Source organism: Pygocentrus nattereri, chromosome 29, assembly GCF_015220715.1.
Source record: "Pygocentrus nattereri isolate fPygNat1 chromosome 29, fPygNat1.pri, whole genome shotgun sequence".
Taxonomy (NCBI): Eukaryota; Metazoa; Chordata; class Actinopteri; order Characiformes; family Serrasalmidae; genus Pygocentrus; species Pygocentrus nattereri.
Window position 1 is genome coordinate 14,717,394 of NC_051239.1, and position 14,959 is coordinate 14,732,352.

Here is a 14,959-nt window from a genome sequence, read left to right on the forward strand (position 1 = left end):
AGCAAGAGACGGGGCCCTGGGAGTGGCGCAGAATTTGGGCAGAGCAAAATAAAACTCATCCTATAGAAACACTGCTGTCAGTGATCCAGGCAGACGCGGACGCGGCGACCAAAAACAACACGGGCTTTAAAAACGTGTGTGGTTAAAAAGCTCAAGTTGGAGGTCTGAGTTCTCTGTAGGACTCCAGTGGAACCTTTGTCCCGTTCCTCTCTGTACTGGAGACCATTTGGTCTGAAATAATAATGATCCGTGACATAAAAGCTGTGAATTTATGCATGACGTAACGTCATCAACACTAATGAAGTGTCTGTGAAAGGCTAGAAAATGGAACGTCGGTGAGTTATATGGCTCCTACATCCAAAAACAGCCATTTAAACCCATAAAACGCTCTAAAATGTGTTTCCAGCGCTCATAAATTAAGGTAACGCTCGCCTGCCATCTGTCGGTGATGTGCGGTACTGTCTGTTTCACTCCGAGCCCTGAAGGGTCATCGTGTTAATACTCCGCTGTAGCCCGGATGTACGACACACGGCCGAATATGAAATATCACCGCCTGGCTTTGAAGCGCCGAACTAGACGATTCACCAACCACTTTCCTTAGACTTTGCTGCATTATTGCTTTGAAGTAATCAAAGTGTTGCGCTGCTGTAAGTGAGGTCATTATAACGGGCAAAATCTCGAGAAAAACTTGCAATAACTCGGCGTCAGTTCGTGTCGGGCTACGCGTCAGAGGCACCGCTGGAAGCCGACAGGTTTACTCGGTTACCGCGCGCTGCGCCTTTAACGTCTGAGCCGGTCTGAGTGGAGCCGAGCGGAGCAGCCCGAGCAGCGCGCGCGCGCTCTCTCTCTCTCTCTCTCTCTCTCTCTCTCTCTCTCTCTCCTCCTCCCCCTCTTCATGGATTATTCAACAAGTGGCTGAGGCTGTGAAGCGACTGAAGAGCCCAAATCATTCACTAAACTATTCACAGTAGTTCCCGTCCCCGAAAATGCGGACGCGCTTCATGGGTTGAGGAGAAAGTCCGGCCCGAATCACCGAAGCAGGTGTCCGCGGACAGCAGGTGACGTGAGCCGGTGAGGAAGGTCCGCGGCCAGCGGGTAACTTCACACCACGCCGAGCCTCGCGGTGCCGGACAAAAGGGACGAAATGGACCGTAAGCAAACCCTCGTTCGGTGGCTAAGCTGTGAAATTGTCAGTCGCGTCTTTGCCGTTAAGTCATCGGGGGTCGTTTTAAAGTCCGCGTAACCGGCCTGAGCCGCCGACCGGTATGACCGAGCTCCCCGCACCTCTAGCGAGACGCTAGCTTACTTCTGACCGCGAGGAGAAACTAAACACGATGTTCAGGAGGAAAACCTCGAGCCGCGCGTCCCACTGATACATTCCGTTAATGGTAGACCGGTTTTTACATCTTAATGGTGTACAGACAGTCGTGTTTTCGGAGGTGTTGAGCGGCTATCGACATGGTGGCGGAGAGGACTCTTCTCGCCGCCAGGCAAGGCGACATTCAGACGCTGAAGGTGCAGTTAACGGAAAAAGTACTGGGCAAGGATGTGAGGGACGTACTCGGGGCTACCCCGGTGCACCACGCCGCTCGGGCGGGAAAGTTAACCTGTCTCCGGTTCCTTGTGGAAGAAGCAGGTTTGCCGGGGAACAGCGTGGCCAACAACGGCGCGACTCCGGCTCACGACGCCGCCGCCACGGGGAACCTGGCCTGCCTTCAGTGGCTCCTAACGCAAGGAGGCTGTCGAGCTTCGGTGAGTATGAGGTGCTCTAGCTGACCAGCCGGTAGGTCCTTAAAGCTGCTTGTGAGGCCCTTCGCCTTGTGAGTTATCTCGTGAAGACTAACGAGATCAGTATAGCTGAAAAATAAAGAAAGCTCATAGTCTGAAGTCTGATCAGTTCACTCGGCATTGAGGCCCAAACTGTCTCACACTCAGTTATCTCAAACTTCCTGAAGGGGTTCAATGATTTCAGATAGGCTTTCTTATGGTTCCCAACACTGTACACTCTTAAAGAGACGGTTCTTCATAGGTTCCATATCTAGTAAAGACAATGGTTCTGTATAGCACTGAAAGAACCATTTGCGTGGGAAAGGACTCTCTGCATTGTGAAATGAGTCTTCAGATTGATGAGGAATGTGTGGTTCTATATGGACGCGTTTTGAAAAGGGGTCTCCTGCTGTTATGATGCCAAGACCCCATTCTCCATCAATCTGAGCGGTGCTTTATAGACCCGTTGTCTTTACCTTCCTTGAAGAACCATCTATTTGAGAGTGTGTGACATACGCTTGTCTGTAAAATTGGACACAGTACTGACAAAGGTTTCAAAGTAGTTAAGCAACATGCTTTTCTCCTTTTCTCCAGATAACAATATGCCATGCCCTGACTGAAATCACATAAGCAGGTCTTTTTGAGATCATCATGGGCTTTAATTACTTAGCCCTGTAGTTTGGGTACGAGACTAAAGAAACAGACTTTGGATACTGAACATTTGGGGTCAGAAGAAGACTGTAAATTTGATTTTTAAATACAATACAAGGCCTTAACTGCAAAGCCTTTTGGCTTAACCTGCAGCTAAGACTCATAATGCACTGTCACTTGCAAGATGACACATCAGTGTGTCCATCCACATTGGAACAAATGCCTCCTAACGCTGATGCTGTCTAAGTCCCATCTTATTATCAGGATGGGCCATGTCACACTCATTCAACCTTCAGCCCATGGTCAGAGGGTTTACTCGGTTAGGGTCATCAGACTGTCATCAGCTGAGGTGCTTGAACTCTTCTGGGGTGTGTAGCCTACTATTTCCTCTCTAAAGGCTAGAGGCGGTTTGTGTGTTGTAGTCCACGGCACGCTCAGAGTTCAGTTAAGTTGAAGTCTTGTCTGAAACTTCGGTGTCCCAGGGTTCTCATTAAATCTTTCCCTACCTTGGGCTTGAGTTTAGGCTGTCTCAAAGCAACAGACATGACAGATATACACTTATGCTTTACAATTTCAAACAGTCTTCAGCTCTTCTGTACTAATTTTACAAGGAAAGACGTTTTCCCACGAGGAAACAGTCTCTCACGCGCTTCGTGCCACACTCTCACCACCAACGTTTAAATTACACCCCATGCTACAGATGATTAATGATAAACAAAGCTCAATGCACAACTGGATTTGGCCATGTTCCCACAGTGAGGTGGTATTTGCCTATGAAAGTGATGTACAGTAATTTTGAGTTTGCTGTTCACTGAATGTCAGCTTGCCTGACCAACTGTCCGAACTTGGTGTTTTACTTGCTCAGCCTTGTTGATGCAGTCCTTAATGCTGAAGCCTTTGGCCTGTGAATTTAAAATTTTTCCTGAAGAATAAAAAAAAAATCATCGTGTACATATTGTTTCTGTGTAACCAGTGACAAAAAATATAAACAGTAAAAAATACACAGAAAATCATTTTTAGCCACGGTTTGAGCTATTTGGACAACTTAACTTGGACAGCAGTGAACTTGCGCTGGCTTTCAAAATTTGTCACACTAAGAAATGACACTTATTTCCCCTCTACTTTCATTCCTTAGGTTCATTCCTTTAGACATTAGTTTGTGTGTTTGCAGGTGTTTACAACTCAGGCAACATAGTAGTATCAATATAATTAAAATGGGATGCTTTTCATGTTTTAATGCGTGGACGTTTAAATAAAAATAAACCAGAAGTTTTTTTTTTTGTCTCATAACACTAATAACTCAGAAAAGTAGAAAGGCCAACAAACATTCAGGATAAGGTTTGTGCACCGATCACTAGCACTAAGGAACAAGTTCTACCAGGCCCAGTACAGCCTTCAGCTGACCTGTTGAATTGTTATGGTTCTCTTGAGAACTGAGAGCCAAATCAGGTTAAACCATAATCTGTACTGGTCTCAGACACCATAATCTCCAGTGTCGAATTTATTCGTATAGGGTTCATTTGTTTCCACCCGGGGTGTTAATTCAACACTGCAGGTGTGAAAATGGTGTGCACACAGGGGGCGTTGAGTGTGTGTAATCCAAAACCGAGCCTGTGGCTTTTTTACCTGTTCTTTGGCAGAATGAACAAAAGCAACAGAAAGAAATCCAGACATAATGTATTGTTATTGCTTTGAAGTAGATCTGGCTGAAAGCAAGTTAAATAGGCTACTCTGGTGGACATTCTTTTAAGGATTAGGAACAATGTACGCTCGTGCTAAGAGTGAAAAGGACAAAAGGCGTCCAGCAACGTGGTCACAATTCACACACAAGCAGAGAAGCTGCTTTGTCCAGCTCTCAGCATTATGTCTTATCTATACCAATGAGCTGGACCAGTGTTTTATGCATTTTCCTTCCTTTATGCACAACAAAACAACAAGGGAGCTGTTTTTGACTTTCCACTTATTTGCATATCTTAGAAAGGCTGGTCCATTTGCATGATTCCTCTGATGAAACACTGTTCTCTGACCAGCTTCCTGCTTTAGTGCAGACGAGGTCGCTGATTGGTTACTGTTTTACTCAGAGCTACAGGCCTGTGCTCTCTCAGGCCGTTATTGATATACAGCCCAAAATAAGACTCAACATAATGTATTTGATAAGTAGAAGGGCAGAAGACTTCACACTCTTACCACCTGACACTGTAATCTTAGAGTAGGTGTTTTTGGGAGCAAATGCATAAAGCTCTTAAAGAATGCCTCAACCTCACGGCAGGCAGCATTTTATCTCATGTTGAGGTTCTAAGTTAGAAGTCGATAAGACAGTTCAGGAGGAATTATTCTAAAAAGGCAGTTAGCCTAGTTACAAGGTTCCTGTATTGTTGGATTACTCTGGGCTTTAGCTGAAGACATTTCAGAAATTCCTTCAATATTTAAAGCTTACTATTAGGACTTTTTATCAGTACTATTTGATTGTAATGAAGTAATGCCCTATCTATTTACAGTAAAACAAAAATAACATTTCACCAGATTCAAATCATAAAAAATACTACCTCCTCTATTTACAAACACAAATATAGTATCAACTGAGGCTGAACCATTTGGAGAAAATATCTGACTGCGATTTTTCTGGCTAATATTGCAACTATTAAGTGAAGTTGGTTAGTGTAGTGGTTGGTTAGTGTAGTGGTTAACACCTTTGCCTTCTATGCTGTAGACTGGGGTTCAATCCCCCAGCAGGGCAAGTACCCTACACTATACCAATAAGAGTCCTTGGGCAAGACTCCTAACACCACCTTTGCCTTCCTGTGTAAAAAATGATCTAATTGTAAGTCGCTCTGGATAAGAGCGTCAGCCAAATGCCGTAAGTTCAGACCTTTCTTTTGCCAAGAAGACCACAAAATCGACCTATTGTGGCTTGAGGCTTTTCCCCTGAATGTAGTGCACCAGACTGAAGTTGTGTCGAGGTTGTCATGTCACAACACATGGAGGTTTCGTTGCCTCTAATTGGTCCACGTTATCTACAGACCGTTTGCAAGGTTTGTGATATTAGGTTTGATTTCCCCACTTAAACCTTAAGACAATGTTTTTAATGAAGGCTATATAAAAAAAAATGCAGGACTTGCAATTTAACAATTGCATTCTCTAAAACTGCGGTTTTGATATAACAAAGATCAATCTCTCAGAGATAGTAGCAACTAAAAGTTTAGAGTCCAAACTTCAACACAATTTCTCTGCTTCTTTCAATGATCTCTTGGTGAGAAATTGATTTCGCCACACTTTTGTTATATAACCACTCTAATTTGTTATATACCTCTAAGGGTTTAAGATATTTTTAGCAAGGTAAGAATTTTCAAATGCCAGGATTATTGAAAAATCGTATTACATAAATACAGTCACCTGTAAACCTGTGTTTTATTTTCCAAGAACATCTCTAATACCAATCGTGTGTATTGGTGATTCAACACCAGACACAGCTTTGCTGTTTCTAAATTCCTGTTTATGGTTTCAGTGCAGTACTATCCTGCATGTTCAGCCCACATACAAGCACACAGGCAAGCACACAAGAATCCGGCTTTCATCAAAGCAACTAATTCTCAGGGTCAGTCTTGGTGAGCATATAGTGCAACACAAATACAATTATACCCAGCGGCTTTTTGGCTAAAATGTAAAGGCTGGCGACTGTCATAGTGGACATGTAACCAGAGCTCCCTCTTTTATTTTCATGTTCATTCTCTTCCTCCCATTCACTACTCCCGGGTTTTGTCTTCTGGATGTTGGAAGTGGGAAGCTGCACTTTGTTGCATGTAACATAAACTTTAGAAGGTTAAATGAAGGCATTGTAAATAAGGTACCGACCGAATTACTGCAAAAAATATCACATGCTGGATTGCCAATTAATCATTTTCAGCCCTGTTCATGCATTTAAGCATGCTTAGTTAACAGTACTTTAAAGTGAACGTGAGCAAAAGAGGAAAAGATAAGTAACATCAGATGACGCTTCAATACAGACTGAGTTTTAAATACAGCTATCCTGTATTTTCGGTTCTTCACTATTCTTGTGAATTACGCAGGAGGCTGCTAGCTTCTAAATAAAGTAAATATTTGTATTTGTATTAATTTGCACTTGTATTTTAATGCAACAGTTCATTTGTGTGTTTCATTTGTGTGTGTGTGTCATTTATCAGCCAATTTGTTTCTCAGTTACTTAAAATACTTCTTACAAAAGAGACCTGTTAGAGTTGTACCTCTAACATAGTGCAGCTTCTTGCATTAACATCATGTGCCTTCATTCATATCAAAGCCTCATATCTTCATATTTCAGTTTACATGCTAAAGTTGCCATTCCAGAGATTTACACATTGAAGTTACCATTTCAAAAGGTTTTATTTCACAGGACACAGTTCCTGAGTACATGAGCACAATGTTTGTAGATTTATTCTGTTTGTAAATAACAGCCACAGAGTAAGCTGTCTCAGAGATTAGTCCAGTGAAAGTTATTTAAAGTCTTGCCAACCTGGAATCAATTATGTCTCTTGTGTTTGCAGGATAAAGACAGCTCAGGAGCCACCGTCCTGCACCTGGCTTCCCGCTTCAGCCATCATGAGATCACTGATTGGTTACTCAAGAGTGGGGACGGAAATCCCAGCATCGCCACGGATACAGGAGCTCTGCCTGTTCACTATGCTGCTGCTAAAGGGGACTTGCCCTCTCTCAGACTGCTGTTGGGACACAGCCCAAAGTAAGACCGTCTTGGTTCACCATTTGTCACGTTCCACCAACATCAAGATTCTTTTCAAAAATCTAGTTCAAATCTGTTAAGGCAGAGGCAGTTGATCACCATCAGGTAGCAACCCACTTTATCTTAACTTTATCTTCATTAAATATAGTACAGGATACAAAAAAATAATGCTGTGTTAAAATATTGACATTTTTCTGGGTGTTTTTGTCCTTCATGTTTGAAAGAAGACTGACTAAAAGGGACAGTGTCTTCAAGCTCGGCACAATTTGAAAGAGACTTCTAAGAAATAAAAACTGTGAGCATGGGTATTACTATTAGAATTGAAACTAAGAGTGCTTGTTGATATTTTGTAGGTCTTACATTAGCCTTTTAATGATCAAAATGAGCTGCTGTCCACATACTATCCATAGTGGTAGGACTTTTCTTCTCCACGCATTTCACCAACATAATCTCACAAGTTCCCATTGGGATTTATATAACAAGATTGTTATGCTTTTCATCGTTTAAGTGAGCAGTGTCTATCCATGCAGTGTATGCTACTTAACAACTCAAAGTGTAGGTCCGTTATTCAGGCATAAAGCTTAAGACTTATGTTTCAGTAACTAGTATGAATTATTTTGTGACTATTATCAAAATAATATTTAGGTTATGTAGTTATTAGAGTGAGGAATAGAAGTCTGGGCCCACAGAGCTCAGTGACTTTCAACATGGCACTGTCATGCAATGCCACCTTTGCCACAAGTCACTTTGTAAAATGTTCCTGCTAAATCTTCCCTAGTCAAGTGTAAGTACTATTATCGTGAAATGAAAGTGTCTAGGAGCAACAACAACTCAACCACAAAACAGCAGATCATGCAAACTGTGCTGCTGAGTGTATGTAGCAGTGTAAACCTGTTCTCTGGAGTGATGAATCATGTTTCACTATCTGGCAATCTGATGGATAAGTCTAGATGTGATAGATGCCAAGAGAACACTGCCCACCAGAATGCATAGTGCAAACAGTTAAGTTTGGTGGAGGAGGGGTAATGGTCTGCGGCTTTTGGGCTCGGCCACTGAGTTTCAGTGAAGGGTAATGTTAGTGCTACAGTATATAAAGACATTGTAGACATTTATACGCCTCCAACTTTGTGGCAACATTTTAGGGAAGGCTTCTGTACACGAAGTGAGCTCCATAAAGACATGGGTTGACCTCAACCTCACTGAACATCTTTAAGATGAATTGGAAAAACGATTGCCAGGCCTTTTTGTCCAACATCAGCATCTGACCTCACAGATGCTCTTTTGACTGAATGTTGACATTCCCACAAACAAAAAAAAAGCCTTTTTTTTTGTGGAAAGCCTTCCCAAAAGATTGAATGCTGTCTTAACTGCAAAAGAGGGTCCAACTCCATGGTTTTGGAATCGGTTGTCCAACAAGCTCATTTGTGTGTGATGTATAGGAGTCCACATACTTGTCGTCTGTAACGATGGGGAGCGATGTTGAGGCGGATGCATTGTGCGGAGACAAGTGAGATTTATTATGGGCAAATCCGAAATCAGGGTCAAGACAGTACAGGGTCTTAGAGCCAATACGTAAAACAGGAGGGACAGACATAGCGGCAAAATGAAACCGAATCAAACAAACAACGGAGGCCAGAAGAAACACCAAACAAAACAATTCAAACAGTACTTATCAAACAACATATCCAATACATACATACATCCAACAAAGACCAGCAAACACACAGAGGAAAAACAGGGCTTAAGTACAGCAGTGTTAACGATTGTTCACAAGACACAGGTGGAAAACAGGTGGAACAAATCAGGGGCAGACTCAAGAAAACAAGGGGGCCAGACTGAGAGGAAACCAAACAAAGAAGCACATGGACATGTAAACAGACACACATGCAAGACCAAAACAAAAAGCACATGGAGGAGTGGGAGGAGCCAATCGTGACATCGTCATATACTGTAGCTGTAGTTATCAGTTACCCTTGAAGCTAGGAATGCACGGTGATATTGGATTAATTTCAGTATCAGCAGATATTTACCTAAAATTATTTATCAGTGTTGGACAGATGTTTACATTTATGCAACAGTTAGTTCTGGCCATGCAAGCTGATTATTTGTTAAGTGTTCTAACTGTGCTATTATTTCACCATAACATCACATTTTCACATTGTATCACACTGCTGAGTTGACAGCTATAGGAGATGCTGTGGCCATTTGAATGTTTTTACTTCTTACTTTGTGCACAAACAGGATACTTTTAATGTCACATTTGACCTACAGCCAATTTGGTCAGACTCTGAAGATGAGACCACACTCAATTCCGAAACCATCATTAACACTGAACAAGCTTTTCAGTTGGCAGCTGTGACAGAACAACACCTAAACAACCTGGAATTAGCCAGAAATAAGCCCAGTACCATTCACCAAACAAAATGAGCTGTAAGATGCTTTACAGACTGGCTGGAACAAAACAACATTAATATTGATCTAGCAAAAATTGACAAAACTGAGCTAAACTTGATATTGTGGCAGTTTTATGGCTTAGTCTGATTTGGTCAGGCTCTGAAGATGAGACTACATGTTAGGAAAATGGTATTCAGTTCATTTCTGGCTAATTCCAGGTTGTTTAGGTGTTCTTCTGCCACAGCTTGCTCAGTTGTAATGACAGTTTCAGAATTTAGTGTAAAGAACTGGAGAACGAGTGAGCGGAGTTCGTTACTCTGACGTAGCAGCAAGCTGCTTGTTAAGGAAGTATAATTTGGGAAGGAATTCCAAATGTTAAAACATTAAATGCCACATTCATGGCCAAATGATTCAGTTTATTACTTTATTTATTTTACTGTTGTATAGAAGCAGTAGAACACTCAAGGTCTTGTGTAGTCACGAATACCATCACAGCTGTAATGTTATTTCACGGTAACACACTCCCTCTTGTGTTGCTTAATTAACTGATATATCAAACTAGATATTTTTACCACACGTGCAACCCTATTGATATAAAAGTTACATTTCAGTAATAATAATTTAAGTTGATCTAATTCCAATGTGTAAATTTTACAAATGTTTATTTATCGTTTTTGGTATTGGCAGAAACGTGTGCATGAAAAACACATTATTGGCCCACAATTCCTGTACTGGTGTATTTCTACCTGAGGCTTCAGCAAAATATCCTGGGAAATGATTAATTAAAAAATTGAAGAAATAGTGTCAAACTAAGAATTCTTAGAAGGTTTCAGTTCTTTATATCAGCATGTTTGTATGACAATATGAAACACATTGTGTTGCTTGTGTTATGAGTAAAAAACACATATCAGTGTGTACTTGCAGTCTGCAGAGTGACCGTATGAGGGAAGGAAACTCCACTAAGGTCAGATGCCCAATTAAAGGATTAGAAGACACAGGAGTCATGGTGAATAGAGGGGTAAAGTTGGAGGATGCAAAAACGTTTTCTGTATGTTTTTGCTTAGATTTGCGGTAAGGGGATTATTGGAAAAGATGTTGGCCATACTTTACGAGTTTTTAAAGCATCTCAACATGAGTTTCAACATAGAACTGAATGATTTGAGGAAAATACGTAATTACAACCTTCATGACCAGTATTGTGACTGTGATTTATACTGTGCTCTAGACCTGTTATTTTGTCCGGGAAAACCAGAACATCCACCTTTTCTGCCTTGAGGCTTAAATGCTGGACATGATCCGGACTGCCAGTTAGCTGTGGTTGTGTTGCTATTATCACAGCATATGGATATTTAGTTGCTTTTGATTGGTCTAACTCATCTGACAGGCAGTTCACAAGCTCTGTGTTATTAGGATAGGTTATATTACCCCACATAAAACTCAAGACAGTGTTGTCAATATAAGCTAGAATTCAAAGCTCAGAAGATTTGGAGACCTAGCTGGTGTAAATGTGTAAAGCCCATTTCACACCAGATGCAATGCAGCGTGCATGCTAATGCGGAATCATTCTGCGATGCTTGGTATTTCTCGCCAGATGTGACGCACGCGTCATGAAGCGCGAGTGGTTGCTGTTTGTGTTGCGTTTTCATATAATATAAATGGCTACATTGTTTAATATAGAGCTATATCACCAGGTGGTATAGCTCTATATGGAGAGGAGATGCCAGTGTGTTCACAACATTAACCGACTCAAGGGGTTTCAGCATGAGGCCAGTGTGAAAGGCTACATTGATTAATATAGGAGCATATTGCGTGCGACACTGCGCTCCGCCTCATGCGGCATGGTTATCGCGTCGGGTGTGAAATGGGCTTAATCGCATGTAAAGTGTGGAAGGACATTTTGTAATGTCGGTTGTGATTCGAACCCATTGCTTGAGCGAATGAATTTGATGACTGCAAGTGCAGTAAAATTGTATGTAAAGAGATTTCAGTGAAAACAGAACATGTCCTATGAGGGTGTAGGCTAACTTTCTGCTACTATCAACGTGTCTTCATCAGTATAATATTGATTTTACATTTGAGGGTCAAACATTGAGCTAGAACGTTTTTCAAGCTTTTGCTTGTGACGTAGTCTGAAAACCTCAAACTTGATCCAACACCTCTAACTTGTAAATTATTATTTCAGGCTTTACAAAGCGACTCACAGCAGTACACGGACACCATATTTCAGCATGCGCAGCTATACTGCAGCTTTAAAACTGCAACTCTTGTGATTTGAAAATTGAATTTGAAATATTTCAGTAGATTTCAATAAAAAAAATGCTTCTTTCCACCCTACATCAACATCGGGATGGTCAATCAGCCTGAAGTAAATATTTTATAGTTATTTTAGTTGCATTTATCATCTCAGTTTCAGGAAATGCAAAGCAGCAGTTCAGCGATGAGCTGTCTCTCTATCTCTGTCGTTTGCTTCACACGCACACACAAATGCACGCACATGCGTACTGTTGCTAATCAGCTCTGTTGCGTAGGGACCCTGTCCCATAGAGATAACCCTGAGATGGCTCTCCTGGCCTTGTTATTGTGTTATTTCTACACACACCAGTGCACAAGCACATGCTTAATGAATGTGGGCAAGTCTTTTGTGTAATTTGCAACAGGTGGCAGTCTGTTTATTTAACAGTCTGATTGCATCTCCATTCATAAAGTGTGTGTGTATATATCTCAAATGTGCTGCATCAAGGTTTTCAAACCAGTTCTCAAAGTTGCGTGCAGTTTTACTCGGTTTCTTCTCCCAAACACCTAAAGGAAGCTAAACTTTAATAATTTAGTGTATATTAAGCAATAACAATGATATGATGGTCTGATTTGGGCAGTGTGTTGGCAATGTTTTACTTTTCAGTCACCTTGGATAGTCCTTCCTTTACGTTCACTCTCCTTTACACTCTCAACCAAAAGAAGAAGTTATGTACTGTCCATATATCTACAGTCAGGTACATAAATATTTGGACGTCGACAAAGTTGTTATAATTATATCTGTAAGTGCAGAATAAGACTGGGCCATATGGCAATGTCTGTCGTTGTTATTACATCACAGTATGTCACAGTAAGTTTTTTAAGCATATTGTGAATATTGTCAGTACTTAACAATCATCCAACTACATATTTGAAAAAGGCATAACTAGTCCTGTTTCACTGGATTTTGTGAAAATGTTCAAATTGTTTTATGCATAGGTTTTAAATGTGACACTATATTTTCTACTTCAAATCAAATAAATGGTGTGACACATTGTGTATCATGAAAATGTCTAGAAGTAACGTGACATTACACATTTTTAATGTTGCCCAGCTGAACCGCAGCATTTTAGAGTTAAAATTAAATGGTGAGTGATGAACAGTGTCGGAATTAATGGCGTTTTCACGCATCCCAATTTTTACTTGGACAAAGTAACATGAGAATAAATCAAATTGTCTTTTTAAGTAATTGCAAATCTTTTGCTGCCTGAAGTTTATAACCCATATACATCACTAGATGGCTGGGTTTCTTCCCTGGTGCGGCTTTTACTGTCTTCTGTTCCTGCTTGTTCTTCTGGTGTTTTACCTTGAAGGAGTTTTTCCGCACCAGGGTAATAATTGTTCTGTCATCTAGCCCAGTTTTTGTGATTTTTCCTGGCCTGTTGGTGTTTCTGAGCACTTTTTTTAGAATGTACCAAACTGGACACACTTACTGTTTTTGCTATCTCTCTCTTGTTTTGATTTTTTTTTTTTAAATTCTATTTCATTGGTATAAATCCAATGACATCACTTACAGCCTGGACTTCACATTGAAACAAACTGTCTACACTAGTGAACTCAGTGTAGCTAAATGTATTTTACTATGAACTGGGCGGCAGTGATAAAGCATTTAGCTCCATGTTACAAATAATGTTCACACTTTAAACCCTTGTGTGGTGTTCGTGTCTGTAGGACCTATTTTCAGTGTTTACTACGAGAAAAAATTGTGATTAATTATTACTTCAACCCCAGATTCAATGGCCTTTGGAATAATAAAAGGGAATAAAAGTGTGGAGGTACTGTGTCCTGCTGTTAGTGTGTGTGTGTGTGTGTGTGTGTGTGTGTGTGTGTGTGTGTGTGTGTGTGTGTGTGTGTGTGTGAGAGAGAGAGAGAGAGAAGGTGGGCAACATGGACAGGCTGCTGATTGACTACAGCTGTAAAAGGAGAACCCTGCGCTGGCCACTTGTGATATCTTAAACATCTTGTATTTTTGCATAAATTATGACTTTTTGTCCTTTCACTGAACTAAATTTGAACTTTACTGGAATTGAGGTCAGTCGCCCTTGCACCTTGAGTGTACTTGGCTAATAGGTTTAACCAACAGCATGGGTACGTTTTAGGCCAAGACTGTAGGTGTATATAGTAATATAGTAATGTAGGTGTATGTAGTAATACTACAGGAATTTCTACATGATTTTGATAAAAAATGTATAAAATATTACAGTCGCTGTAGTCTGCTGCAAGAATTTTCACAGGATAAGCAATCTTATGCTAAAGTTTGAACAAATTGGGACAATGGGTGTATAATACTCATTTACACTTACTTTGTTAGATACACCTGTACTCAATTTAGCCAGTCGTTTGGCAGCAGTGCATAAAATCATGTAGAAACGGGTAAGCAGTTCCAAGCGTTGGTCACGTCCACTGTCACAACCATGGTTTGATTTACCCAGCCTGATAATTCACCATGTCACAAAGCAGACATGGTCTCAAACTGGTTTTGTGAACATGATGACGGGTTCAGTGTTCTTCAGTGCCCAGTCAGTGGATCTGAATCCAATAGAACACCTTTGGGATGTGGTACAACAGGAGATGCGTAGCATGAATGTGCGGCTGAAAAGTCTGCAGGAGCTAAGGAGATCTAAGGGAGGTCCTACCTAGTATTAGTGTAGTGTTCCTAATAAAATGCTCAGTGAGTGTTTATGTTATACACAAGATTATAATGCGAAGTATTAAACAGAACCATGAAAATCTTTGTTTCTACTTTCTTTTAGTACCAATCTGTATGATTTGGTAGGGAGACCTTTGATGAACATGTTTGAAGTGGCCCCTACTGCTGACAATGAGTTTGGGCTTTTCTTGCATAGTGTACTGTGAAGATTTGGTATGGAGTTTTTTTTATATATATATATATATATATATATATACCTCCCTAAGCACACAAACCCCTGTACTAAACCCTCTCTGTGGGTGATCCCTTGCTTACTCTGAAGTTAGACAGATGCAAGACTCCTGAAACTTTAATAAGGAAGAAAGCTGTGCTTGTGCTCGATAGCCTGGTCCCATTTAGTATTGTGTGCTGTGGTCACCATGGCGACCGCTAGTCTAATGAGGTAAACAAATACTGTTGAATAGAGGCCT

The 14,959-nt window shown here is 40.9% G+C and overlaps 1 protein-coding gene across 7 annotated transcripts in view; it reads left to right on the forward strand.

Annotated features, from left to right (window-relative positions):
• The first annotated feature begins 532 nt into the window (after positions 1–532).
• The window catches only part of espn (espin), a 66,304-nt gene continuing 51,877 nt past the window's right edge, over positions 533–14,959 (forward strand). For 5 of the 7 annotated variants that reach the window (XM_017705769.2, XM_017705770.2, XM_017705772.2 and 2 more), the window contains exons 1-2: positions 533–1,752; positions 6,960–7,153. In XM_017705769.2, the coding sequence (XP_017561258.1) occupies positions 1,459–1,752; positions 6,960–7,153 (488 nt within the window). In that variant the 5' untranslated portion in view covers positions 533–1,458. The remainder of the gene's footprint in view (positions 1,753–6,959; positions 7,154–14,959) is intronic. The other 2 variants (XM_017705773.2, XM_017705776.2) reach the window with 1 other exon arrangement.